The sequence below is a fragment of the Podarcis melisellensis genome, assembly GCF_964234715.1.
Source record: "Podarcis melisellensis genome assembly, chromosome: 15".
NCBI lineage: Eukaryota > Metazoa > Chordata > Lepidosauria > Squamata > Lacertidae > Podarcis > Podarcis melisellensis.
This window is the reverse complement of record NC_138532.1, coordinates 373,228-400,207: the sequence shown is the minus strand read 5'-3', so window position 1 is coordinate 400,207 and position 26,980 is coordinate 373,228. Positions and strand designations below refer to the sequence as shown.

The 26,980-nt window shown below is 46.2% G+C and overlaps 2 protein-coding genes and 2 long non-coding RNA genes across 12 annotated transcripts in view; 2 read left to right on the top strand and 2 right to left on the bottom strand.

The window, feature by feature from the left end:
• The window catches only part of ADAM9 (ADAM metallopeptidase domain 9), an 87,371-nt gene extending 68,217 nt beyond the window's left edge, over positions 1-19,154 (top strand). For all 3 annotated transcript variants that reach the window (XM_081890893.1, XM_081890892.1, XM_081890894.1), the window contains 4 exons: positions 1,697-1,835; positions 12,424-12,523; positions 14,475-14,614; positions 16,382-19,154. In XM_081890893.1, coding sequence (XP_081747019.1) covers positions 1,697-1,835; positions 12,424-12,523; positions 14,475-14,614; positions 16,382-16,463 — 461 coding nt within the window. In that variant the 3' untranslated portion in view covers positions 16,464-19,154. The remainder of the gene's footprint in view (positions 1-1,696; positions 1,836-12,423; positions 12,524-14,474; positions 14,615-16,381) is intronic.
• The window catches only part of LOC309358312, a 367,127-nt gene that overhangs the window by 196,196 nt on the left and 143,951 nt on the right, over positions 1-26,980 (bottom strand). The window lies entirely within an intron of this gene.
• On the bottom strand, positions 13,071-19,933 carry LOC309358288. Its single transcript, XR_014163414.1, has 2 exons — positions 19,745-19,933; positions 13,071-13,308 (listed from the first exon to the last, which is right to left on the bottom strand). It is a non-coding gene; the product is annotated as an uncharacterized lncRNA (long non-coding RNA).
• The window catches only part of LOC309358116 (disintegrin and metalloproteinase domain-containing protein 2-like), a 64,276-nt gene continuing 57,237 nt past the window's right edge, over positions 19,942-26,980 (top strand). For 6 of the 7 annotated variants that reach the window (XM_081890935.1, XM_081890932.1, XM_081890933.1 and 3 more), the window contains exons 1-3: positions 19,942-20,070; positions 22,721-22,800; positions 25,649-25,710. In XM_081890935.1, the coding sequence (XP_081747061.1) occupies positions 20,019-20,070; positions 22,721-22,800; positions 25,649-25,710 (194 nt within the window). In that variant the 5' untranslated portion in view covers positions 19,942-20,018. Of the gene's footprint in view, positions 20,071-20,648; positions 20,752-22,720; positions 22,801-25,648; positions 25,711-26,980 lie in introns of those variants that run through there. The other variant, XM_081890934.1, reaches the window with a different exon arrangement.

The following is a 26,980-nucleotide window of genomic DNA, read 5'->3' as shown; positions in this document are numbered from 1 at the left end:
GCTTTGACTTAGGATAATATTGCAACATTGCCGCTTAACTTACCATTTATTGTTTGAGCACAGACACTGCACTGCATGTTGTATTAAATTCAGACAAAAAAAGCAACCCCTCCCCCAAAGGTATAGAAGAAGGTCCCAGATACAGTATAAAGATCCATTTGCTCCTAAAGACCCAATTCCATACAAAGGTTGGTAACAATTTTTAGTGTTGATTTTTGGGGGGTCATACCATGCAATCCAAGTTTCTCTTGGACTTTTTGTGGTGGATTTTTGGACTGGACTTTTTGGACTACTGGACTTTCTGTGGTGGATTTTTGTGGTGGGTATTATGCACAAGGTAAAGACTGGCACAGCATCCTTTGAGGCAACAAATACCGTTGTAAATATAATGTAGATTAAAGTAATTCTATTATTGTTCCATTGTTTCCCCCTATGCTTTTAGGTGTTTTTATTTTATCTCTAAGCCACCTTGAGTCCCTGTCAGGGGAAAAGGCGTGGCATAAATGAACAACAGCAACCACCTCCTGCATCTTCCTCCCTGCTCACCCTGCAGCCAACAGGCACTCTCTTCACTTTCTGCCCAATAATAAGGCCACCATTCCGCATCACCTTTCTTACCCAATTTTATCTTCTCCATGTCTCCTACTCTCTCCTTTTTGGCAACTCTGCTGTGTACCCCCATTTTCACCTGCACCCCATTTCCCCTCCCTCCTCCTCCCCTTTCTCAACTCTCCCTGGCACACAGGCCACCCATATTTTTAGGCTTATTTTGCAGCTCCCTTTCCACCCGCTTGCTGTGATGGAGATGTTGCTGTACCTTAAAGACGAGCTGAACCTTAAGAGCAAACCTGTCCAGTTAGCTTGCTCACTTAGAGCTGATGGATGTTGTTTGCTTGTTGATACATTGAATCTGGAGCTTCATGTTGAAGGCAACATGACAGGTTACAAAAAGAAATAGCAGAGAGGGATGCAACACGGACGCCAACACCAAAAGCTAACACAATAGAGCCTTTCCCGACTCCCTTCTTGCTGTAAGCAAGCCTGGTTTCAAACCACCACTTTCCCTCTATTCTCCCTCCCATGCCATAGCCACTGCTCTTGGGCAAGCTGTCTTCTCTCTTGCCTTCCTCCCTGCTCTTTCTAATGGGGCACTGCAAATCTACATTTTTATTATATGGAGAAAAGCAAAGTCAGTAGTCTAGTCCAGAGGTAGCCAGCGTGGTAAACTGCAGCTGTTGTACAACAACAACCATAATCCTCCCTGACCATAGGTCATAGTGGTTGGCGCTAATGGGAGTTGTAGTCGAGAACACTTGGAGGGCACCACCGTGGCCTTCCCTGGAATCAGTTGTGCTCAGGAAAAAGTAAGCTTGCCCTGCCTTTCCATGTTCTGCCCAATGGGGAGAAAGGGCACTGAGATTACCAACATGTCCATAAGAACCCAGCTACTTTAAATGACTCGGCTACTTTAAATGACCGATACTAATCTTGTTCTGTGCATTATACACATTTGTAAACTGCTTTGGATTTTGAAAAGAGCAGAGGTTGAAACTGTTGACTGATTTAACAAGCTCACAGCATTCCTTTTCTCCCTCAATGGGGTTGAGGAAGTTTGTAATTCCCACCCTGCAGAAAGGTAACCATTGTTCCTGTTGTTGCTAATTTTCTTTCTTTGTTTATTCTCTCTCTCTTTCAGATGTGGATAACACCACAAGAAATTGGCTGCTGGCATTCTTCTGCCTGATTCTCCCTCTCCTGTTGCTTTTGCTCTTCACTTACCTTGCGAGGAATCAGTTGGTGTCATCCTTAATGCCGTTGATAGAGGCTTGTTGTGGGTAAGTATTTTCTGTCCACCACCCCCCCCCCCCCGCTGTGTGGAAAGCTGACTAGGAATTCTTTGGCAGAACTAAGGCATTTAAAGGCTCTGTGTGCAGCACTGGTGCCAGGCCCGCTCCACTGGTGAGGCAAGGTGAGGTGCCTACCTTGAGCAGTAGAAGCCTAAGAGGCAGTGGCTGCCTGCAACAGTACTGGTTTGCAGCAAGATCTCATGAGATCTCACTGAAATTTCACGAGATCTTGCACAGCACACAAGATCCTGTGATATCTCACTGAAAGTCAGTGCCCCTGCCAGCTCTTTGTGGATGCCACTTCGCAACACAGGTAAAAGAGGAGCACTGGCAGCAAGTGTGTGTGTGTGTGTGTGTGTGTGTGTGTGTGTGTGTGTGTGTGTGACATTCCCAAAATTGGATGTGTCCCTCTGCCAGGGGCATTGTGTATTCTGCAAAATAGGGAAGAATTGGTTTTTCTAGAACCAACTGAACACAAGCCAATTCCCCCTAGTTTGCCAGCCCTGTTTTGTTCTCTGCACGCTGTCAGAAAACAATTAGAGAAGTCAGACCTTTGGTCAAGTATCTCAGTGTTGCTTACTCTGAATGGCTGTGACTCCCCAGTGTTTCAGGTAGGAGCCTTCCCTGGAAATTTTGCAGGCAAAGCATGGGATTGACTCTTAAATTTACAGATTTTCTCTAAGAAGTTCTTGGTATGGCTGAATCGTGGAATTGCTATACAAGCGTCTGCATAGAAGCTGAGCCTCTTGGTAAAGTCACATCCATTGTGTTCTGTTCACTTAGAGAACAACTGCAAGACTCCGCAAAGTGTTCTCTGTAATGCCACCACACACAAACCTGAGACATTCGATCAGGGGTCACCATCCCTTTTGGACCAGTGGGCATATTTGGAATGTTGAGAAAGTGCTGTGGGCGCCATCACAAATGACTGCCAGGGGGTTTGGAGCATGGCACAAAATGGCTGCCACGGTGTGTGTACTGGCACCCCACCCTCGCACACTTAATCCTGGGGTTAAGTGAAATTTGGGTGTGTTACAGGTTGCCTGTTCAGTGTAGAACAAGCTGAGCCAACAGGAACTAGCAAGGAAGAATCTTGTGCATTGTGGAATTTTGAGGGGGTATTTATTGAGACCTTTCATAGGTAGCAGAGGAGGCACAGGAAGGGATGCTAGTGCCTGCAGGCCAGAGAATTACTCTGTCAAGGTTAGTGCAGGTGAAGGATTAATCAACTTCCATGATCATACCATCCTCACTGTGGGCATAGAGTGTGGAACGTGGTTTCTTGCATTCTGTACCGTTTGGTGGGAGCAGAATAACATCACTCTGTTTAGCTTATGCCAAATTGGACCTTTGTTAGGGGAAGTGGGGCAGATTGATACAGAAAAATTCAATCTCATATTTTAATGAGTAAAATAATAAAAATTTTGGGAATATAATGAGAATATAATGACTTGAGTAAAAAATGGGTTTTGTATCATTCAGCCCCACTGTGATGGGACGATGAGCTGCTTGTGCGTAAAATGCAAGTCCCTCAGAGTTTGATCAGGTTTTCAAACCTCTGCCTGTGACGGAGCCCCTCCAGCATGGCTGCGTCAATCACTAGTAGAATCCGAAAGTGGCTGCTTTCGGAATCTTTTCCAACATAAAAGCTCTTTAACGGAAACACGTCGTCTGGCCTCTCGGCGTGACAGTTTCCGGCGAGGTGTGGGTGTCCCTATAGGAGGTCCTGAGACCTCCCCACTGTTTTCGCTGGAAGTGTCTCTGAGCCATCCCTCCGACTCACTTTCCCTTGGAGTTCTTGCTCGCCCTCTACTGGTTCCCTCTTCCGCTGCTACTCCTCTCTCAACCTCAGTGAGCCTTTGCGCCCCCGGCGCTTTAGATGGCAGTTCCCTGACATCCACCTCCCCTCCAGGGCCCCCTTCACCCCCTCCCGTCTCCTCCCCTACTGGCGGTGAGGAGGTAAAACCCCTGAAAGAACCTCCCTCATCTTCCGACGTCGCGAACACTTCCCTCCACTTGTTGCTGTTCCTACTCTCTCGGTAATCTTCGTCATCGGAGTCCACTCCCTCTTCCAACTCCGACTCCGCGAACCCTTCCATTTCCTCTTCCTCATCGGTGGTGCCGAAATACTCCCTCCTAAACCTTGCTATCGGCTGAGGTTTCCTCGGGAACCTTTGGTGGAACGTTTCTGTTAAAACCTCGTCATTGACTTCCTCTGCACTTACCCAGGTGTTTTCTGACTCCGGTTCCCCTTCCCACGCCACCAAATACTCCACCTGATTTCCCTTCCACCTGGAATCGAGGATTTCCGCTACATGGTTGCGGCGTTCCCTCTCTTCCAAGGCTGGTCCCCTGACGTACTCCCCTTCACGTCCCCCCCTGTATGGTGACAGTAACGACCTGTGGAACACTGGGTGCAATTTCATGTGGTTGGGTAATCGGAGTTTGAAAGCTACCGGGTTGACCTGCTGAATGACCTCAAAGGGTCCCAATCTTCTGGGCCTCAATTTCTTACAACCCCCTTTGAACGGCAACCCTTGGGTTGACAACCACACTTGATCCCCCACCCTTATGGTTTCACCTTCCCTTCTGTTCTTGTCTGCCTGCTTCTTATATTGTGCCTTAGCCCTTTCTAAGTTGAGCTGGAGCTGATGATGGATCGCTTCCATCTCTTCTACAAAATGTTCAGCCGCTGGGACGCTCCATCTCTCCCCTCCTTCCCCTGGAAATGCCCTGGGGTGACACCCGTAATTAGCCAAAAAGGGACTCATCCCTGTGGACACATTCTCCGCATTATTGTAGGCAAATTCTGCCAACGCCAACTTTTCGACCCAATCGTTCTCTCTGTCATTGACATAACACCTCAGATATTGTTGAAGAATGCCATTTGCTCTTTCCGCCTGCCCGTTGGTTTCAGGGTGCCGGGCAGTTGAAAAATTGACTTCCACGTGCAGCAAGCTCATGAGCTTCCTCCAGAACCTGGAAGTAAATTGTTTGCCGCGATCTGAGATCACCCTCAAGGGAGCCCCGTGCAACCTAAAGATGTGTTCTACAAACAACTTCGCTGTTTCTTCCGCTGTGACTGCATGTGAGCATGCTACAAAGTGGCACATCTTAGTTAACAGGTCTACTACTACCATGATGGCTGTTTTCCCCTTGGACTTTGGCAGATCCGTCATAAAATCTATTGATATCGCTTCCCAAGGCCGTTCTGGTGTGGGTAATGGTTCTAATAACCCTGCCGGCGCCCTTCTTTCCCCTTTGGCTCGCTGACATTGGTCACACCCTCTTACATACTCCCTTACATCTTCCCTCACCTTAGGCCACCAAAATTCCCTGGTAACCAACCACATGGTCTTGTGTTGTCCAAAATGTCCCGCCGTGGGGCTATCATGCAACTGCTTGAGTACTCTCCCCCTCAATTCACCTTCGGGTATATACAGTGCCCCTTTGTAATACAATGCCCCATTTCTTTCCTCAAAACCTCCGGGACTCTCGCCCTCCCCCCTGAGACCTCTGAGCTTATCCTGGGCATATTCCTCATTTTCCGTTTCCTCTACCAGTTCTCGTTGCCCCACCAGCGCCGCCCCACACACCCAGCGGTCCTCAGGGATGACATGTCTCTCTTCGATCACCCCCTCCCCTTCCCAATACTCTGGTTTGCGTGAGAGCGCGTCCGCCCTGACGTTTTCTGGGCCTGGCACATAACAAATTTCAAAGTTGAATTTGGAGAATTCCTGTGCCCATCTCACTTGTCGTTGGTTGAGCACTCGAGCTGTTCTCCAATACTCTAAATTCTTGTGGTCGGTGCACACTTGCACCTTGTGTTGTGCCCCAATTAATAAATGTCTCCACCTCCGGAATGCTTCGTGAATGGCAAGTAGTTCCCTGTCATACACCGTGTAATTCCTCTCGGATTTATTCAGCTTCCGCGAGAAGAAGGCACACGGTCTCCACTCCGACGCACTCCTCCCCGGTTGAAGAAGGACCGCCCCTACCGCCCGGTCGGATGCATCGGTTTCCACTCTCATGGGTTTTCGTAAATCCACATGCAGAAGTTGTTCTTCCGAGGCGAAAGCCCTTTTCAGTTCTTCAAAGGCTCGATCCGCCTCTACCGTCCAAACAAATTTCTTCTTGCTGCTGAGGCAGTCGGTGATGGGCGCCGTCAAGTGGGCAAAGTTCTTGATGAACTTCCGATAAAAGTTCCCAAACCCCAAGAATCTTTGCACGTCCTTCTTGGTCTTCGGTGTCTTCCATTCCAGTACCGCTTGGACCTTGCCTGGATCCATGGCCAATCCCTTGTCTGACAAGCGGTACCCCAGGAATTCCACCTCCTTGGTATGAAACTGGCACTTCTCCAGTTTCACCCACAGCTGGTTGGCTTGCAGCCTGCCCAACACTTCTCGAACGTCCCTCACATGCTGTTCCTCATCTTCCGAATACACCAACACGTCGTCTAAAAAGGCCACACAATTCTTGTAGAGCAAAGGTCCCAGAACGTGGTTTATAAAAGCTTGAAAACACGCGGAGCCCCCTTGTAGACCGAAGGGCATAACGAGGTATTCAAAGGCTCCCAAAGGGGTAAACATGGTGGTCTTCCATTCATCTCCCTTCCTTATGCGTATCAGATTGTACGCCCCCCGCAGGTCCAGCTTTGTAAAAATCTTTCCCTTCCTTACTCTGGTCAAAATGTCATCAATTCGGGGCATAGGGAAAGCCAGGGGCTCCGACACTGCATTGAGGGCCCTAAAGTCACACACCAGTCTCGGTTTGTCTGTGTTCTTTTTGTCCACAAAAAACACTGGGCTGCCCCCCACCGCTCGGGACTCTCTGATGAAACCTCGCTTCAGGTTTTTGTCAATGAACTCCCTCAGCTCCTGCATCTCCCTGTCTGACATGGCGTACAGCTTGCCTACTGGGAGTTGGGCCCCAGGGAGTAGGTTGATTTGACAGTCAAAGGGTCTATGCGGTGGCAGTTTGTCTGCTTCCCTTTCGCTGAATACGTTGCTCAGATCTGCGTATTGCGGGGGCACCTTCCCTTTGTCCATTACTTCCATCCCGGCTAGGGTGACTCTGTCTCCTCCCGAAACCTTCCCCTCCTTGCAGTGTTCTAGGCAATGCGCTGACCCAAAGGAGACCACCCTCTGATGCCAGCCCACTAGCGGATCGTGTAGCGCCAGCCAGCTCATCCCCAAAATGATGGGCGCTCCTCCCAGGATGGCCACATTAAACGCTATCTGTTCGGTGTGCCTTGCCACCCTCATTATCATCGGGACAGTCTGTTGGCTAACTTCTCCCCCCAACAGCTCTCTGCCGTCAATCGTAGTCACCTGCAAGGGGTTACTTAAAGGGATGGTCTGTATCTGATGCTCGGCTGCAAACTCCTTACTCATGAAATTACAGGAGCTGCCTGAATCCAAAAGCGCCTTGATCTTTAGTGGGTGTCCGTTTGGCAGTTCTAGTAACACCTCTATCACTAAAGCGGGTCTGGGAGGTTCCGGCGTGGGCACTTTCACTGCTCTTTGGCCTGGCTGCTGTGCCCCGACGGTGGCAGCCAGGCGTTGGCTTTTACTTGCTCCTTGCCTTCCTCTTCCTTTCCCCCAACAGCTTCTGCCATCCCTTGCCATTCCTTTCTTTGTGGGCAGACTCTGGCAAAGTGCCCTGGCTGTTGGCAGAGATAACATCTCTTGGCGCTCTTTCCCTCCTTCTTCCGCCCTTCACTGGGATTTGAAACTGCGCGCGCCCGCGCTGTTCCAACTTCCATCGGCTCTGCCGGCGGGAAAGGTGGCTCTGGAATGTCTGGAATGCGGAACTCCCTCCAACGGTCTCCTTTCCCTTCCCGCTTTTCCAAAGCCCTCGCCTCCTGGCGCGCTCCTATGGACAGCGCAGATTTGGTTAACTGATCCATAGACTCCGCCCTGGGCCCCCGGGAAAGCTCATCTTTGACGGTTGAAGAAAGCCCCTCTTCGAAAAGCATTTGGATGGGCTCCGCCGATAGGTCCCACCCCAATTTATGAATCAGCATAGTAAATTCAGTCCAGTACTCACGGACAGATCTGCTTCCTTGCTGGCAAGCCATTAACTGCCTTCGCACCACCCCCTGCTCAATATCGCTGGAAAACATCAGGTCCATGGCACGAAAAAACTTCCTCGTGTCCTTTAGGATCTCATTATTCGCTGCCATCAGGGGTCTAACCCAATCTTTCGCCCCGGATTCGAGATGGCCAATCACAAAAGCCACTCGCGATTCCTCGTCGGGGAAGTCATCAAACTGCAAGTTTAGAGCGTATTGCATCTCTGTTCTAAAGGCATGATAGTTCCTGGGATCCCCCCCGAATTTCTGCACCAATCCTGGTACCTTTCTGGCGAGCGGGGTGGTTTTCTCCTTTCCCTTTTCTGCATCCTGAGCCCTCCTCTCCTCAAGCCTCGCCGTTTGCAGCGCCAACTGGATCTCCAACGCCCTGTACCTTTCTTCCAGGCTTAGACCCCCTCCAGCTGCTCCTGCTCCTCCGGTTCCGGCTGGGTTGCTCATGATGCTTCTCCCTGCACAAGCTGGCTTTCGGTGACTTTCGGATTGCTGTGATGGGACGATGAGCTGCTTGTGCGTAAAATGCAAGTCCCTCAGAGTTTGATCAGGTTTTCAAACCTCTGCCTGTGACGGAGCCCCTCCAGCATGGCTGCGTCAATCACTAGTAGAATCCGAAAGTGGCTGCTTTCGGAATCTTTTCCAACATAAAAGCTCTTTAACGGAAACACGTCGTCTGGCCTCTCGGCGTGACAGTTTCCGGCGAGGTGTGGGTGTCCCTATAGGAGGTCCTGAGACCTCCCCACTGTTTTCGCTGGAAGTGTCTCTGAGCCATCCCTCCGACTCACTTTCCCTTGGAGTTCTTGCTCGCCCTCTACTGGTTCCCTCTTCCGCTGCTACTCCTCTCTCAACCTCAGTGAGCCTTTGCGCCCCCGGCGCTTTAGATGGCAGTTCCCTGACACCCACCAATGGGGCACTTCGATACAAAGCATAAATTGTATGAGAATGGTAATTATTTGCAAAAAATTATGAAAAATTTTTTTATTGTGAGAGATGATAATCAGCCTTACAATTTGTTGCTTAAAATCTAAATTATATATCAAAACTTACAGTGTTTCACACATATCATAGACTTTATGGCAGGTTTTCATAACAAAACATCAAAATTTATATTAATCTTTTCTCAAACACCTATCCATTAAAAAGAAAACTTTTAAAAAACTTAAAAAGTGTAAGAACTTACATTAGTCAAAAAATAGTAATATTGTTGTTGTTGTTTTTTTGTTGTTAATACCTCGCCCATCTGGCTGGGTTTCCCCAGCCACTCTGGGCGGCTTCCAACAACAACAACAACAACAATATTTATTACGGCCGTAGGCCCATACAGGCTTCCAAAAAAAGATTAAAAATACAATAAAATATCAGTCAGTAAAAACTTCCCTAAACAGGGCTGCCTTCAGAAGTCTTCTAAATGTCAGATAGTTGTTTATCTCTTTGACATCTGATGGGACGGCATTCCACAGGGCGGGTGCCACTACTGTAAAGGCCCTCTGCCTGGTTCCTTGTAACTTGGCTTCTCGCAGTGAGGGAACCACCAGAAGGCCCTCGGTGCTGGACCTCAGTATCTGGGCTGAACGATGGGGGTGGAGACGCTCCTTCAGGTATACTGGGCCGAGGCCATTTAGGGCCTTAAAGGTCAACACCAACACTTTGAATTGTGCTCGGAAACGTACTGGGAGCAAATGTAGATCTTTCAAGACCGGTGTTATGTGGTCTTGGTGACTGCTCCCAGTCACCAGTCTGCATGCACCACTCTGACGAGACAGTCCACGGGCAGGTAGAGTCTCACCATGCGTACCAGATGGAGCTGGTAGACAGCCGCCCTGGACACAGAATTGATCTGTGCCTCCATGGACAGCTGTGAGTCCAAATGACTCCCAGCACACCTGCTCCTTCAGGGGCACAGTTGCCCCATTCAGGACCAGAGAGTCCCCCACACCCGCCTGTCCCCCAAGAACACTACTTCTGTCTTCTCAGGATTCAACCTCAATCTGTTAGCCGCCATCCATCCTCCAACCATTCCCAGGCACTCACACAGGACCTTCACTGCCCTCACTGGTTCTGATTTAAAAGAGAGGTAGAGCTGGGTGTCACCCACGTATTGATGAACACCCAGCCCAACCCCCCCCTGATGATCTCTTGCAGTGGCTTCATGTTAAAAAGCATGGGGGAAGAGGACAGAACCCTAAGGCACCCCACAAGTGAGAGCCCAGGGGTCTGAACATTCATCCCGCAACACCACTTTCTGGACGTAGCCCAGGAGGAAGGAGCGGAACCACTGTATAACAGTGCCCCCAGCTCCCAGCTCCTCTAGATGGTCCAGAAGGATGTTATGGTTGATGGTGTCAAAAGCCGCTGAGAGATCCAGCAGAACTAGGAAACAGCTTTCACCTTTGTCCCTAGCCCACCGGAGATCATCGACCAGCCGACCAAGGCAGTTTTAGTCCCATGATGAGGCCTGAATCCCAACTGGAAGGGATCCAAATGGTCTGCATCTTCCAGGCGTGCCTGGAGTTGTTGAGCAACCACCCGCTCAATCACCTTGCTGAAGAATGGAAGATTTGACACTGGACAATAGTTTACCATATTGGCCAGGTCTAAAAATGTTTTTTTTTGAGAAGCGGTTTAATGACTGCCTCTTTCAGCAGGTCTGGGAAGGCTCTATCGCAGAGGGAAGCATACACCACCCCGCAGAGCCCATTGCCCAGCCTTTCCAAGCTCCCTATTATTAGCCAGAATGGGCAGGGATCAAGGAGACAGGTGGTCGGTTTCACTCGTCCAATCCTCGGAGGTAACAGATTGGAATTGATCCCATATAACATGACTAGACAGGACTCCAGCACTCTTCCACCCTGGCCCTGCTCCCACGGTGGAGTCTACCCTTTGGGAAATTTGGTTTTGGCAATGGCAAAACAACATTCTTGGAATCAACACTTGCCTTATCTTCTACAATGGGGAAGACAAACATACAAGATCCTGTTTTTTTCCTGAGATATGACACTTGATAATCGGTCATATTATATTTAGAAATGACTTTGGCCACGTAGTTAACAAGTTTTTCTTTTCAAATTTACTGACTTTAGAGATTTCATGCAAACTTGTATATTGGGGCACTATTGTCCACTAGCGGGGCACTTTTATATGTATCAATGTGCCCCGCGTCTTAGTGTATCAAAGTGCCCCAACAGGCATTTTCAAAAAAACTAACAATTATTAATAAAACTACTGTACTTATTTAAAAATCACGTGTAATCCTGATTACTGAGTTGAATAACTTACAGTACCTTTGGTATTTTTAAATCTTAACTAAACGACGTAAAACAGTGTTGGAACACTTTTACATTTCACGTAATTTTTTAGTTGGCCATGCGAAAAACACACCTACTCTCGTCAAACACCAACGGCTAATTGGCGGGCGGTACGGTTGTAACTGTTGTACTCACACATGTATAGACATGTTTTAGTGATGTGGCAACACGAATAACATTTCTTGATATTGAAATATTGTTGGTGCATCAATGTGCCCCGTGCATCAATGTGCCCCTCTTTCCCCTAACTGTGTAAGGTTTGTGCCAGTTTAAATAAATGCCTCTGTAATTAAGGGTTTGTTACCATCCTCAGCAACTATGCTCTCTCTCCCTCCCCACCTTCCCTTGGAGAATGATCTAGAAAGGGGATCTTTGAGGAATGCGGCTCTTGCTTAAACGCCTTCTCTGTATCACAGGAATAGGGTGCATGACCCTTCTCTCCCCCACTCCTGGCAGACCAGGTTTGCCAGGCAAGAGGGGCAACTGACCTAGTAATCACCAATGGCACAATTACACCAGGTGACTGGTTCCACTGCTGGGAATCAGCTGCTCATTGGGACTTGCATGGCTCTGGGCATTCAGCTGCAAACCCATTTTGGCTCAGCTGCATCTTTACCTGGCAGATACATTTGTTTTGTATAAACCAGTTTGGTTTGCATGTTTGAAGCTGAAGCTGATATCCAAGTTCTTGCTTGAATATTTCCAGACATAGCTTACCAATCATGGGAATCTACTTGGATCAGGTCAAATCATTATTTCGTTCTGTGAACCATGAACCACCCTGAGATCTTATGATGAATGGTGGTATATAAATCTAATTGATAAATTAGGGTTGCCATATGTCCTCTTTTTCCAGGACACATACTCTTTTACATGAGTATGTAAAATGAGAGTCGTCATAGTGATCCATAATAAAAGGGGAAGTCGGCAAATGTGTCCTCTTCTTTGCTCTTCAAAATTATGTCAACCCTATTATTATTATTATTATTATTATTATTATTATTATTATTATTATTATTATTTTAAGAAAGCTATGGGTCCCAGATTTGGTGTGGAAATTTTGCCACAGGCAGAACTGCAAATGAACAACTTGGGCTATGTAAAGAATGCTCTATATGAGTATAGCAAGGTGTCTACAGGCCTGCATAGGATGTCATCAATCAATCTGTGTTGTTTTATTTAGGCGTTTCAGAAGAAGGTCAGACAATAGGACACAGGAGTCTGTACATGCTTCCTACCCACCAAACATTCCCTATTCTACAAGGGACATGTCGGCTCCTATGGTAAGAGCTTTCCTCATCTTGACTAGTGGTGGGGCTTGGAAGAATAAAGTGGTGGAAGGCCACTTAGAATGGACAGGAGCCATAGCTGCACTACAAATACATACTGTACCAGCAATTGATGTGGTTCAGGGGAGGCAGGGCTATGAGGCCAAATGGGCCCTGCCCCACCAACCTCAGCCAGCTCCCACATGCCAGCTTTTTTCCTTGCATCTGGTCCAGAGGGAAGAGGCCCTGGCTGACAGCTTCCTCTTTCTCAGTGTCGCCCTTGTAGAACTCAGCAGGCAGGAGAAAGTTGGGGAAAACACTGGAATTCGTTGGCTCTGCCTGCCATTGGCTCTGGCCTCTCTGCTTTCTGCCTCGGTCCAAATAGTGGCTGGTGTGGTTCTCCCATCCCACCCCCACCTCTACCTCAATATTGGGAATTGTTACACAGTGAGAATCTGGAGAATTTTCCATTGGGGAATCCCTGCCTGCCCCTCCCCGCAATTACATGCTCCCAGCTAAGAATTCCCAGCTTCCTTAACAAACTACAGCCCCCAGGATTCTCTGGGAGAAGGAAGCCAAGTGCTTTAATGAGAGAAGCCTGATAATCTGAGTGTGGGGGCAGGATGACATCGGATAGTGGTCCTTCCTCATCTGGTGTGTTTGAGATGTCAGCATGGCTTGCAGGTGAAAACATCTGGAGGGGGTCACATTGCAGAATGCTGTCCTTCAGGCAGAATAATGTGAAGCAGCTTGGACAAATTGAGCTGAGATATAATTTTACTTCAAGACGGGGCCTGGGCCTGTTATGGAAGGAAAGGGAGCTTTTGAAAAACACAGGAGAGGGTCCACACACAGCCTTGGGAAGTGGGTCAGAACAAGGTGGAGGAAAATGACACAGAAAATACTTGGGACTATAGGAAGCTGGTCCATCTATTCCAAGTTTTATCCCTTAATGGCTTGGGACCAGTTCACTTGTGCGATCGCCTTATGCTCTACTGCTTTGGTCTGTGGAACTGGCTCTGTTTCAGGTGCCACAGAACACTCCTTCTGCAGTTGTAAGGAATCAATCTTTTAGCATGGCAGCACCTACACCATGGACACCAGGCAGGCATGCTTGCTGTACTCTTTCTGGCACCTACTTAAAACATTTTTGTTTAGGCAAGCCTATCTAGATTGCAAGATATTGACCTGTTTTTTTTTTAAAAAAATTACTGTTAATTTTAATTGTATTCACATAGTTGTTTTTATTGATAATTTTTTATTGATCATCTTGTGAACTGCTTAGAGGTCCTACTACAGTCATTTGGTATACAGTGGTACCTCGGGTTACATAAGCTTCAGGTTACATACGCTTCAGGTTACATACTCCGCTAACCCATAAATAGTGCTTCCGGTTAAGAACTTTGCTTCAGGATGAGAACAGAAATCGTGTGGCAGCGTGGCAGCAGCAGGAGGCCCCATTAGCTAAAGTGGTACTTCAGGTTAAGAACAGTTTCAGATTAAGTACGGACCTCTGGAACAAATTAAGTACTTAACCTGAGGTACCACTGTATATACTTTTTAAAATAAAAATAAATATGCAATGGCTGACAGTGGCTTTCAGGGTTCTGGACAGGAATTAACCTACTTTTGAGATAAGTGCACATGTGTTTTGCCACCAAGCAGAGGCGGAGCTAGCTGCTCTGGCACCCAGGTCCCAAGGGGGCGCCGCCCGTGGCAAGTGTCCTGGGGGTGGGGTGGCAATGTCACCCCCCTCGGGGATGACACTCGGGGCGGGACGCACCCACCGCACCCCCTTCCTCCGCCAGTGCCACAGCTGTAACACTTGCTGTGTTTTACTGAAGGACTCTGAAAATGAAGTATGTGGCTATTTCTGGGTACCATCAACTCATGCCGCTGAACAGAATCCTCACTAGTGAACTTTATATTTTAAAAACAACCTTTGCTTACACTGGTTTCCTTGCAGAGCACACAAGCAAACAGATACCCTGTTCCAGCTTACACAGCTAACCTGCAACCGTATTGTGACACTTATCACTACACTTCTCCCATTCCCTCTCCGGCAGCCATGGGGCCATCCATGGAGCAGCACTGCATCCCAATGAGGTTGGTAACGGCAATGCAGAGAAAGTCACAGCTTGTGGTCCTGGGTTATAGTTTTTCTTGTGTGAGAGCTAGAAGCAGCTCAAGGGGCTGGGCTTGGAGCAGAGTTCCAATCCTGATTCAGCTTCAAAGCTCACTGTGCCACCCTAGGCCAGTCAATTAACTCTCTGCATAATCTTGCAAAGTTATGAGGATCAAAAGGCATCACTCCATATAAGTTGCCTGGGGCTCCTTTGGAGGAAGGAAGCAATACAATTGTGATCAATAATAATAAATATAGTTTGTTTGCACATTGGCTAGTTCAGATGTAATGATATTAGGTCTGATAAAGCATGATTAGGTTGTATTGTGTCCACGCACAATTGTGTCCACGCACCCCTGCCCTGGTCCAACTCCCATCATTGCTGCCCACACTGGCTGTAGTTGATGAGAGTTGTAGTCCACCTGTGTGTCATCTATCTGTCTCAGGAGATAAGTGAGTACGCCTCCAAGGGTTAGGTCAAATCACATTATTTTCGCTGCATTGGCAGCACCAGAGACCTCTCTGAGGTGCAAGCTTGGGCAGTGTGTATGGAGGTCCTGGGCTGCCCAGATGACAAGACCCCCCTCTCGGCCTTTCTGATGTGGACCAAAGGAAAGCCGAGCAAGACATTTGGCCCAGCTGGGCTGCAGTAGTTGCCCAAAGGAGGCGTATAAGATGCCATTCAACTGCCTTAGGGACTCCACTCTGAATTTGTGTAGAGTTTACTCTTAGCCTTTTGTTCTTCTGAAGATGTTCCACAATGCAGTGTAGGCTTGGGATCAAAGTGGTTCTTCTTCTAGATGGGCTTCTTTCGCAGGTGGATGAGGCCCATCTGCCCCTCATTTCTCTCTACAGCAATGTGCGTAAATCCTCCCTTGAAGATTAAATTCACTATTGGTCTTGTCTGCTCAATCCGCTGGAGCCTGTCTTCACAGGCAGCAGAAGACCTTAACTCACCAAAGGTCTGAGACCCATTGGCTACCCTCACCTGGTTTAGCTGGCCAATTGAAGCTGTTTCCCGGGGGGGGGGGTGGCTGCTGTCACATGCTGACAGTTTCTAGGAGCCACAGGTGAGAGCTGAGTGGGGTCAAAGATGGACAAACTACCCCAGAAGGAGCATGACGTGTCTCTCACCAGAGGTTCTTTTGTTGTTTAGTCATCTTAGTCGTGTTCGACTCTCCATGACCCCATGAACCAGAGCATGCCTTGGAAACTCTTAGTTTCTTCTCAAAGCTTCTCCTTTTTTATGTCCACGGAGTTTTCTTGGCAAAATACTGGAGTGGATTGCCAGTTCCTTCTCCAGGTGGATCACATTTAGTCTAAACTCTCAGCTATGATCTGTCCGTCTTGGGTGGCCCTGCACGGCATGGCTCACAGCTTCTTGGAGTTATTCAAGCCCCTTTGCCACAACAAGGCAGTGATCCATGAAGGGGACCAGAGGTTCTACACCTCCCCTAACACCTCATACACTCCTGTAGTCCGCAAACATATGGAGAAACACACTTCTCCCATCCCTGAATCAGCACTTGGGGAAAATGAATGCTGGGAACATGTTTCATGCATATTTATTTAAACCAGCCTCCCACAACCTTGGGTCCTTTGGATGCTTTGGACTACAACTCCTATCAGCCCCAGCCAGCACTGCCTGGAGGGCACCAATTTGGGGAAGGCTGATTCAAACAGAATTGATGAAAAGGCAGGTAAGTCAACAAACAGGCTGACATTTGACCCTTCATCCTTTGTTGCAGGCCTCCACCCCCTGTGCTGAAGACTGCAAAAACTCAGGAACCAATTTACCCTTCTCGACCTGCACCACTGCCTCCTGTATAAAACTGCCGGTTTTTCCTTCACAACCCACCCTGTTCACAGAGCCAGAGTCTTGCATAAAGTGGCCCTTGAAACCTTTTGTTTCCCCCCAGCACTGGCTAAGAAACAGAACAAAATGCAATACCAAGGAATGTAAACTTAACAAGCAAATACCTCTACCAAAGCTCCGGGAACTGAAACCACTGGGCCTGTGAAAACTCTGTGCTGCGGTTGGGCTACATTGCTGGAGAAGTGGGTCACTTTCTGGGTGTTAACTGTACTTTCCCCTTTTTAGGGTTATATTTAATCATACATGGTATGGGGGTTCCCCATCCCGGGCTGTTTTTATAGAGAAAAAACATTAAGTGAAGACAGACATAACATTATTAGAGATAGTAGGAAATCAATTAGGAAATGTTACTGTTTTTAATCTAAATCTATATTTTTCAAAAAGATTCATATCTTGAAGAAAGGCAGTTCTGCGTTTGCAACAGAGACCAGCTTATGGTTAGCAATGAATGGTGGAACTTATGATGTCCCCCAGAAGCCCACCTCCAAAATCTGGAGCAATTTTGCGCTTGTAAAAAATTCTGCTTTAAAAAAATGACTAAGACTAGCAATGGACATATATAAGCTTGTATGTTGCACTTTTAAAAACAGAAAAGGGCAGCCTGAAGCATGGCAGCTGAACTGGCATGTGTATGAGTCATTCAACTGCAAAGCTGAGAAGAAGCCAAGCTCACACTATGATTTTTCTTTTTGAATGTTACATCTGTCTTCACCTATAGTCAGGCAAGACATTTTGGCACCTGAGGCAAACCCCAAAATACCACTCCCTTCCCTGCCAGGGAAGATCTACATCAGGAACAAGGTGGGGGGAAAGATCCACATCAGAATCTGCTCCCCCAGTGGATCCTGCTGCCTGAGGTGGCTGCTTTACTTGCCTCATGGGTGGGCCATCCCATCCTGTAGTTGTGTAGAGGCAGGTGTTAAGAATTGCAGTTCAAATTAGACCAGCACATTTCTATGAACAACAATAGCTTCAGGTTGTTATGTGTTGGAACCTGTACACAAAAAGTCAAAACTCATGTTGGACTGAAGTTTGTTATTTGTGTGCACGTAACTAAAAGGCACAAGGTGGAAACACCAAGAAAATTCCAATTGGTGGAGGACCCCCCCCCATTGAGTTCAGTGAGACATACTTCCAGATAAAAGTGTCTAGGATGGCAGTCACACAGCACCATCCTAGACACATTTATCTGGAAGTAAGCCAACTGGGATTTACTCCCTGGTAGGTGAGTGTAGGATTGCAGCCTTAATTTACTTATTGCGAGAAGATGAAATGTATTGTTAGCATGTTTATATGTTTTAATAGTGTGTCTCGATGTTTATTATTAACACATTTTAAAACATAGACAGTTTGAACTGTGTGCTGGCTGACACTAAACTGTAGATAATAATAATAAAAAATGATGTTAGGAAAGTTTTACTTAACAATTTTAGGTTAAGGAATAATTTTTTCTAATTTACCACTAATGGTTATTCAAAACAAAGGTACAATAAAGTCACTTTCTGGGGACTAGGCTGGGGAGTGGGATGCTCACAGTTCACAAAGCACTTATATTTAGCTCTCATGAATTTTCTTGAGTCCAAGTATTCTAGCTTTTAAAGTAAAAACAAAACACAGAGAGATGCTTGAGTATGTGATGGCAAAAGCACAGATTCAATGTATGTTGATTCATACATCTTTGGTATCTGTCTACCAAAACATCTCTGTGGGCTAGTGCAGAGATGCCACAGGTTCTTCCACCATCACCAGCAATCCTGCTGCTTCTACAGTTTGGCATTTGTCAGACTCAGGAAGATGCTATGCAGATACTGCTAATGACATGCAAATTAGTGGCAACTCTTCCACCTAGTTCTAGTGATGTATTTCCAATGTGGCCTTCAGACACGCATGCAAGCTACTACTAAGAGCTGCTGATGTTTCTCATTTGTGTGTGTGTGTGTCTTTGCTGTTGGGAATGTGATCATAACTGCTGACTGCATATTAACCTGCAAAGTCAGTATGCACTTTCCAGCTACTTTGCACACACTTAAACTCAGCACACTTGCTGCAACATCTTTAGTGTGAGAGCACCAGCCTTGGTGCAAAATCCATTTTTATTTAAATCCATTGAAACTGTTATGAGCACTTTAAACCCTAGCAGCCTGCTGAAGAATTCTGTATACTGTACGTATATTTCATCACTTTTTCTTTTTTATGTTGCTTTTCGTGTCAGTCAGGATGTTTACATTGGCTAAATCTTGTTGGATTGAATTGCATCAATCTTTGCACCGTTGATTAAGCCAGATTTTTAAAAGATGTATCTGCTAAAGAGATTATTTTAGACTGGGAGCTGTAGATTAAGATTAGCTGAGGTGGCAGGATTTCCCTGTGTGCTATGCTTAGATAGTATATTGTTCATAGAATCATAGAATTTCATAATGTGCAAGGACCATTACAGACACGTCTGCTACAATAGCTTCAGAGAATGAAACACTTTGTATTAAATTATGCTAAGAATTATTCCCACATGGCGGCAAATATTCAGCATATGCTTGTTTGGTAAATTTCTTCATAATTCTCGCCAAAAAAGAAGTCTTTAACAGTGTTTGCATATATTCTTATATAAATATATGTCTGCAGTTGCAATAATAAAATACTTGAACTATTGTGGTCTCCCCGATATTTGCAAAACTGTATACTTACCAATAATTTTTTATTGTTCTGGTCTGGAAACCAGCTACAAATTTGCTGGTGGGTGGGAAAGGTTGGTTCTTTGACACAATCCTACTCAATAACATATACACATTTCTTGTGTGCTCAAAACACTTTATTGGTATATAGTGGTACCTCAGGTTAAGAACTTAATTCATTCTGGAGGTCCGTTCTTAACCTGAAACTGTTTTTAACCTGAGGTACCACTTTAGCTAACGGGGCCTCCCGCTGCTGCACTGGACGAGTAGAGAAGGTCTGGACTTGGCACCAGGAGGACCCAGTCGCCATCTTCCCCAATAGGAATGTAGCTATTCGGTCTAAATGGGAATATCTATCTATCTATCTGCTTGTGTGCGTGATGCTTCCCTCAGTTGGGGTGGTACTCCTAGTTGGTTTTATTACGAACATTTATACGCCATGCCATGCAAAAGTTCCTGGGGTGGCTTACAATAATAAAATGCTGAAATACTACTGTTTTGAATGGGCACGGGAGTCAACCCCACGGAACTCGAGTCAAGGAAGAAGACGCGTGTCGGGTGGTCACCTGCTCTCTTTTGACATGGGCCCCGCGGCGTCGGCCCGCATTCTTGCAGGTTGGGGCTGGCAGAAAAGACCCGTGTGCGCGCGAGCGTGGGGAATGAACCTCCAGGCCCAGCTGGGCCCCGGCGCCTCGCCCTCTGAGCCGGAGGATTCCCGGCCCTCCTCCCCAAGGAACCGGCCTTGGCGCGCGCACGACGTTCGACAGCCGCCGCGCGGCTCTCCGTTCCAGGCCAGACCGTTAGAGCGAAGCGGAGAGGGCGCTGGACAGCCGCGTCGCCATGAAGCTGTTGGCGGCGGCGGCGGCGCTGCTCCTCTTCGCCGCGGGCCTCGGTGAGTGAAGGCGGGCGGGCTCCCTCACAGCCCGCCCCGTCCCCCTACCCGGACTGGCAGCGGTTCTCCCACGATCTTTATTTGTGGGACAAGCCCAAGTAGCGTCTGAACTAGGCAGCCTTTATCAAGTTGGGGGCCTCCAGGCGTCGCTGGACTACAACTTCCACCATCCCTGTCCTCTAGGGAATGGTGGGAGTTGTAGTCCAGAAACCCCTGGGGACCCCGGGTTGAGAAAGGCCCGAGCACCTAGCTGTCTATCATAAAATGAATACGCTGCCTGATGGTTTGAAAACCCTCAACGCGGTTTACAAAAAGATAACACTGCTTTAAAACATACAAAAGTTAAAATACTGAAACGGATTGCCTCAGCTTTCCAAGCGTCTCTGAGCAGGAACGTTTTGTGCAGGCGCCTGCTTGATCTCGAGAGGAAAGGATCAGGAGCTGAGCAAGATGTGGGCCCAAGTCAAAGCGGCCCCCTGGGCACAAGTGGGGCAAGGCCTTGATCTTGGCCTGGGAGCAGATCAGCAGCCAGGGCCGATCTCTTGAGCGCAGGCCTCCCTCCTGTCGGCAATCGCGCTGCAGAATTGTGCCCTCACTGAAGCTTCCAGCTCAGTCCCGAGGGAAGCCCCACGCAGAACACATCCTAATAGAGATGGGTGCAGCAGACGGTTTAAGGCAGATGTGGGTATGCGGTTGTCAGATTACTATCTAGGAAGAGGTGTCGACCTCAGTGTGGAGGAAATGTCCTTTAAAATCTGGATCTGCCTTGAAACATAGGAACCTAGGAAGCTGCCTTAACAGAGTCAAACCATTGGTCCATCTAGTTCAGTATTGTCCACACCGACTGGCAGCAGCTCTTCAGGGTTTCAGGCAAGAATCTCTCCCAATCCTACCTGGATATGTCAGGGATTAAAAGTACCCCTGGCCCAGGGCCCTTCTCCCTTAAGCACTTAGAAGTAGCACTTAGTAAAGGTAAAGGGACCCCTGACCATTAGGTCCACTCGTGGCTGACTCGGGGGTTGCGGCGCTCATCTCACTTTATTGGCCGAGGGAGCCAGCGTACAACTTCCAGGTCATGTGGCCAGCATGACTATGCCACTTCTGGCGAACCAGAGCAGCGCATGGAAACGCCATTTACCTTCCCGCCGGAACGCTACCTTTTTATCTACTTGCACTTTGACATGCTTTCAAACTGCTAGGTTGGCAGGAGCAGGGACAAGCAACGGGAGCTCACCCCATTGCGGAGATTCAAACCACCAACCTTCTGATCAGCAAGTCCTAGGCTCTGTGGTTTAACCCACAGCGCCACCCACGTCCCATAGAAGTAGTACTTAAAATAGTGCAAATATGGTATCTCACACCAATACAACCAGCCCATTTTCGTTCTTCCTGCTCACCAAGCAGGAAGTTAACCTCATATATTTGAGGTGGGAAAGTTCTGGGAGGAAAGTATTTGTCAAAATAAAAGCAATCTCAAACTGTCTCAAAATGTCCAGAGCTGATGCTGCTCAGTCTTCTCATGGGCGATGATATTAATGTACTGCTCAAACCTCTAAGTTCTCTTTTAATAGTCGCTCATAATGAGATACTAGAAGAAGTTGTAGGGTGCATCTCTGACAAATTAGTACAATAAAATATGGCAAATAGCACTTGTGGGAAAATTGACTAATGAATAAAACTGGCATAAGGTTTGAAACATAAATACTCTTGTAACAGATTGGTACAGTTTTTTATGCATATGACTAGAAATGAAAACAGTCTAAAACTTTTTGGTTAATGGACTGTTTATTGCTTTCTATAAAAATGGTAGTCTGGGATAAGAACTTATTGTATTATTTGGATGTTATTTTGGATGTATTACCTTCTGGCTTAGGGTGGGATATTTTATTACTCGTCTACAATGTCATTATATGTTGTAAGAATTTAATAAATGGGGGGGGGGGATAGAAGAAAGAAGAAAGGTACAGATAAAGGCACAAGAGTTTGTCTTTCCTAGATCTCTATTTGGTTAGCAATCCTAATTTATATGATGTCAATGTATATAGAATTTCTTAAGAGAGGCATTCCCCTGTTGCCAGGTGATGCACATAGAGACCTATAAGCTCAGCTAACTAACCAGGCTAGGCTCTTTGTTCGCTTGCTCAATGTATATTCATTAAGGAAAAACCATAATCGTATGCTAATAGGGTGATGTAGCCTAGGATAGGAGAAGTTGCCTCAGTTTATGCATATGCATTGCCTTAGGAGATAACAGAAATGTATATTAAGCCGTCCCCCTTTAGGGGTTGGGCGCAGACTTTGGAGTTTATTCCTCTGCTGCCTATTTTGCTGGCTTGCAAAATAAAACCCTTTGTTTTCCTCTTTTGCTGCTTGAGTTTTTCTTTCAGCCCCAAACATTGATTTTTGCAACACAAGCAGGCTGCAATCTAATCTCCAGACTGATTTGTTGTGGATGTAACCTGCCACATATCATTAAGGGTGTTTCTAGACTCACTGTTTTCAGGTGGGATTCAGCCACTTCTCAGCAAATTCAGAATGTGCAACTGAATGTGATTGGATGTAATTCTTAGGTGTCTTAAGGTGCTGTGACATTTGTGCCTTGTAGAAATTAAATGGCGATTAACTTCTTAGCATTCTTCTTTTTCTCCAGATTGTCAAACCTTTTTGCATATCACTTATCCAAAGAAAATTCCATCCAACATGACTGAAGATGGTCTAGGTCCAGATGAGGTATTTGGAATTAAGAAACATACTTATTCAAAAGTTTGTGCTATGGAGTGAACGCCTACTCAGTGGATGATATTTTGCACAGTGATTTCCCAAGCTTGCTGACGCATGCTTTTCTCCAAGTTAAAACTGGAGGCATATTTGACTCTAGCATTTGAAAAGGTTCCTTTAAAAGTTTGAGGCGGAGGGCTCCACCTCCACTGCTTTTGTGTGAGTCACTTTTGTGAGTTTGTCTCCTGACAAGCAGGGCTTATCTGCCCCCCCCATCATATTTTATTCAAGTTGGCACCTGTGGCCTTGCATAAGGGAACTCTTCCCACCCACCCAGAGAATTTCAAGCAGCCATAGAGGGATTGCCATCCACCTGTTCCATCATCATACAAACCCCTGAGATGAAGAGTGTTATCAACAGGACCATTTTCATTGTATTCACGATGCTGTCTGTGGTTTAGAGGAAGCATAACACTTGTTGGTCTCTTCCAAATCATAGAATAATAGAATAGAATCATAGAATCATAGAGTTGGAAGAGACCACAAGGGCCATCGAGTCCAACCCCCTGCCAAGCAGGAAACACCATCCGAGCACTCCTGACATATGGTTGTCAAGCCTCTGCTTAAAGACCTCCAAAGAAGGAGACTCCACCACACTCCTTGGCAGCAAATTCCACTGTCGAACAGCTCTTACTGTCAGGAAGTTTCTGAAAATGTTTCAGGCAAGTTAGAGCAATCTATCCCCATATCCAAAGTCAAAGGGAGGGGTTCTTAATTCATCTGACATCAGCTGATGCACAGTGTAAATTAATAATGCAGAGTCTTATTCAGTAAAAGAATGAAAGCTTTACTGAGTTAAAATAAATTTGTTTGTAAACACATAGGAAAGCATGCTTAAACCAAAGCGTTCTTAAACCAAGGCATGCTTTCCCATAGCAGCGGGGGACTCAATTTACAAATGGAACACACTCAACAGGAAGCGAAACATATTCTGCTTCCAAGGCAAAGTTCACAAACCAAAACACCTACTTCCGGGTTTTGCAGCATTCTTAAGACTTCCAGAATGGGTTAAGTTCGTAAACCAAGGTACCACTGTATTTATTTAGCAAATGAATGTGACCACACATTTTCATTCTGAGTGGCAGGAGGCTGTTGTGCTTTGAATGCAACTTTTCCTTTTCAGATTTTTTTGTTGGGTATGATAGACTTCAGGAGATTGCACTGTGGGATTCTTTTCCCACTTTGCTGTTCCTGACTCATTGTGAGTGGATTTAGAAAACGGTTACCCTTGTACTTGTGACAATGATACCCATGAGCAACTGAGTTGAAGCACCAGAAAATGGGGAGTTTCATTTCCTTCCAGTCAAATCTCCCCCCCCCCATTGGCTTCTCTGGGCCCCAGACACAGGCAAGAAACATCATTTAGTTGAGCAAGGCTGAAATCCTAACCCCACTTACCTTGGAGTAAGTGCCACTGAATTAATTGGATTTACTTTTGAGTAGATATAGTGAGGGTTGTGTTGCAAGTTGTTTTACATTAAGAAGTTAAACAGAGTCCTGCTAGGTTTCCCACAGGGGTCAACTAGATACCTCTGGGAAACCCACAAACATGTGCATGTTCCACACCTGAGGTCCTCCAGGTGAGTGAATGAGCAGAGATCCTCAGGTACAGCTATGTGTGCACTCTACAGTTGTGCATAAGAATCTTTGGGTCAGAGCAAACATTATTAAATATCATTTAAGAATGATAGTTTCCCCTTTCCCCCATCATAATCACTGCTGCTGTTTTGTTTAGCAACATTTTCACTCCCTCACCTGTTGCAGGAGCCCCACATGTCCATGTACTCTTTGCAGGGATCCTTTTTTTAATCAAAGTATTAATTAGACCTGGAACCAGAGATCTGACTGGCTATTTCAAATCAATGTGCTATTACTTCTCCTTTCTGCCTGTTCTCTCTCCTAGTTTTTTAATAATAATAATAATATTTTAGTAATAGTTTTTTAGCAGGCTTCTCAACCTGGCTTCCTTATTCCTCAGGAGATCCCCATTTAAGCCTGAGCTGCCTTGATTTCTGTTTCAGAAGTTGGGTGCCAGCCCCACTCTCTGCCAAGCGGTAGGAAGATTCCAGGGGTTCACCCAGGGTCTATGGTCCTCTGGAGAATTGAAGAGGCTGTGGAGTTGTAACTTTAAAAGCTATGGTTTATTCACCTATTTACACCTTCCGTCTGCATGGAGAGAGTCCAGATCTTATAGCGTGGTCATTTTAAGAGGAGCTTGTCCCCTACAGCAGTGCAGCACTAGAGTCCAATGCATCTCTCCCAGCCAGCCTGCCCAGGATGGATCTCTCTTTTCATTCTCCCCAACTTCTTCTTCCCAGCACTCCTTGCTTTCAAGACTCTCTCTTTTCCTGTCACTTTACAGCCAGTTACTCTGGCAACCTTCCATCTGCCCAGGCCAAAGATTCCTCTCAGGTGGGCCATCAACACCTTTTGCTATCCCAGGTGAAGCTTTGGCTGGGAAAGGAAGTTTAGCTTGTATTTTTCCACTGGCCTGCAATCTTCCCTTCAATACTCCAGCTAATCAAAACCCTACCATTTATTTCTAGGGTTTAGCCCTCTGCCCCCACTCCCGCAAATGCCTTCTCAGGCCCCTGCCTCCTTCTTTCATCAATGAAACTTATTTTCTTTCCCTGGGTCCTGAACTGCCTCTCTGAAAGATAAAGAGGCTCAGCCAATCACTGCCATAGCTTTTCTGCCATCATCAAATACATTTCAATAGAGACTGTTCATTTCATTTGTAAAAATACTGTTTCTACATACCCTTCTGACTGGTTGTTTTCTTTTGTTTTGAATTGTCCAGAGCACACAGACTTACATGATTACAATAAAGAAGAAGACGTACACAATTCACCTGCAGCAACAGTAAGTGACTCCCTATTCTTAACCCTTTGGCTTATAGAAAGGCATGTGCTGTGCATGGAGTCATGGAACTTTGAAGTGTCAGGCATAGCCCTATTGGCTTTAGCCCAAACGTAGCAGAGTTTTCCTGCACAGCGAAGAAGCTAGTTGCGGCAGTAATGACTAGTCAGCTAGACTCAGAATAACTATTTACAGGATTTATTAAAAAGGAGAAAATAAAACCAGCAGAGTTTCTGCATACAAATAAAAGCAAAATAAATCCTCTCTTTCTCTCTCTCTCAAAACCATACACAGCACTTCTACTCCTAACACACCTCACATCAAACTGAGCTAGCAATCCCTAGTTAAGAGTTGAATGCTGGTCGTTAACCAATCAGAGTAAGCAGTTTCTAGGTCAAGCTGACCTGGGCTTTCTGCCAAGAGTAAATTGACACTGCCTTGAGTTAATTGTTTGAAGCCAGAATCTGCAAGTTTCCCATGAGAATCAATTAACAGAAACTGAACACCCCCTCACAGATTCTGCTGGACAATTAACATCAAATACACCTATGTAGAAGATCATTTTTCCAGCAAACCTAAACCCTTGCACATTCGCTTGTTCTTTACCTTTGCCAATGGTTTAGTTAACACATCTGCTACATTTTCTTCACTTGATACATAAGTACAGGTGATTATATTGTCTTGTACACAGCAACGCACATTTTGGTATTTTACAGAGATATGTTTAGAACGTGATTTGAAACCCTCTGTTTTACTTAAAGTTATACAAGCTTGATTATCAATGTAAACTTGTACTGGTTCTCCACAATTTACATTTAAATCTGCTAACAAATGCTTGAAATAAATCACCTCGTTGCACAATTCACTCAATGCGGCGTACTCTGATTCCGTTGATGACACACTTACAACGTCTTGCTTGCGTGACCGCCAGCTGATTAAAGCTCCACCGACCATTATGACCAGTCCTGTGACAGATTTTCTATCCGGCAAATTTCCCCAGTCACTATCACAGAAGCAACTCAACATTTCATCCTCTGAAGAATTTAATTGTAACATATAGCCAATTGTCTGTTTGAGGTACCTCAGAACTTGTTTTACCCCTTTCCAGGCATTTAGTGTGGGTTTTGAGACCAATCTACTTAATATGCCTACTGCATAACTAATATCAGGTCTGGACCACTGTGCTAGATACAATAAACTTCCAATTACAGAGTGATATACATCAGGATGTTCAAATTCAGGACTCTCATCTGTATGAAGTGTTTTTATGAAA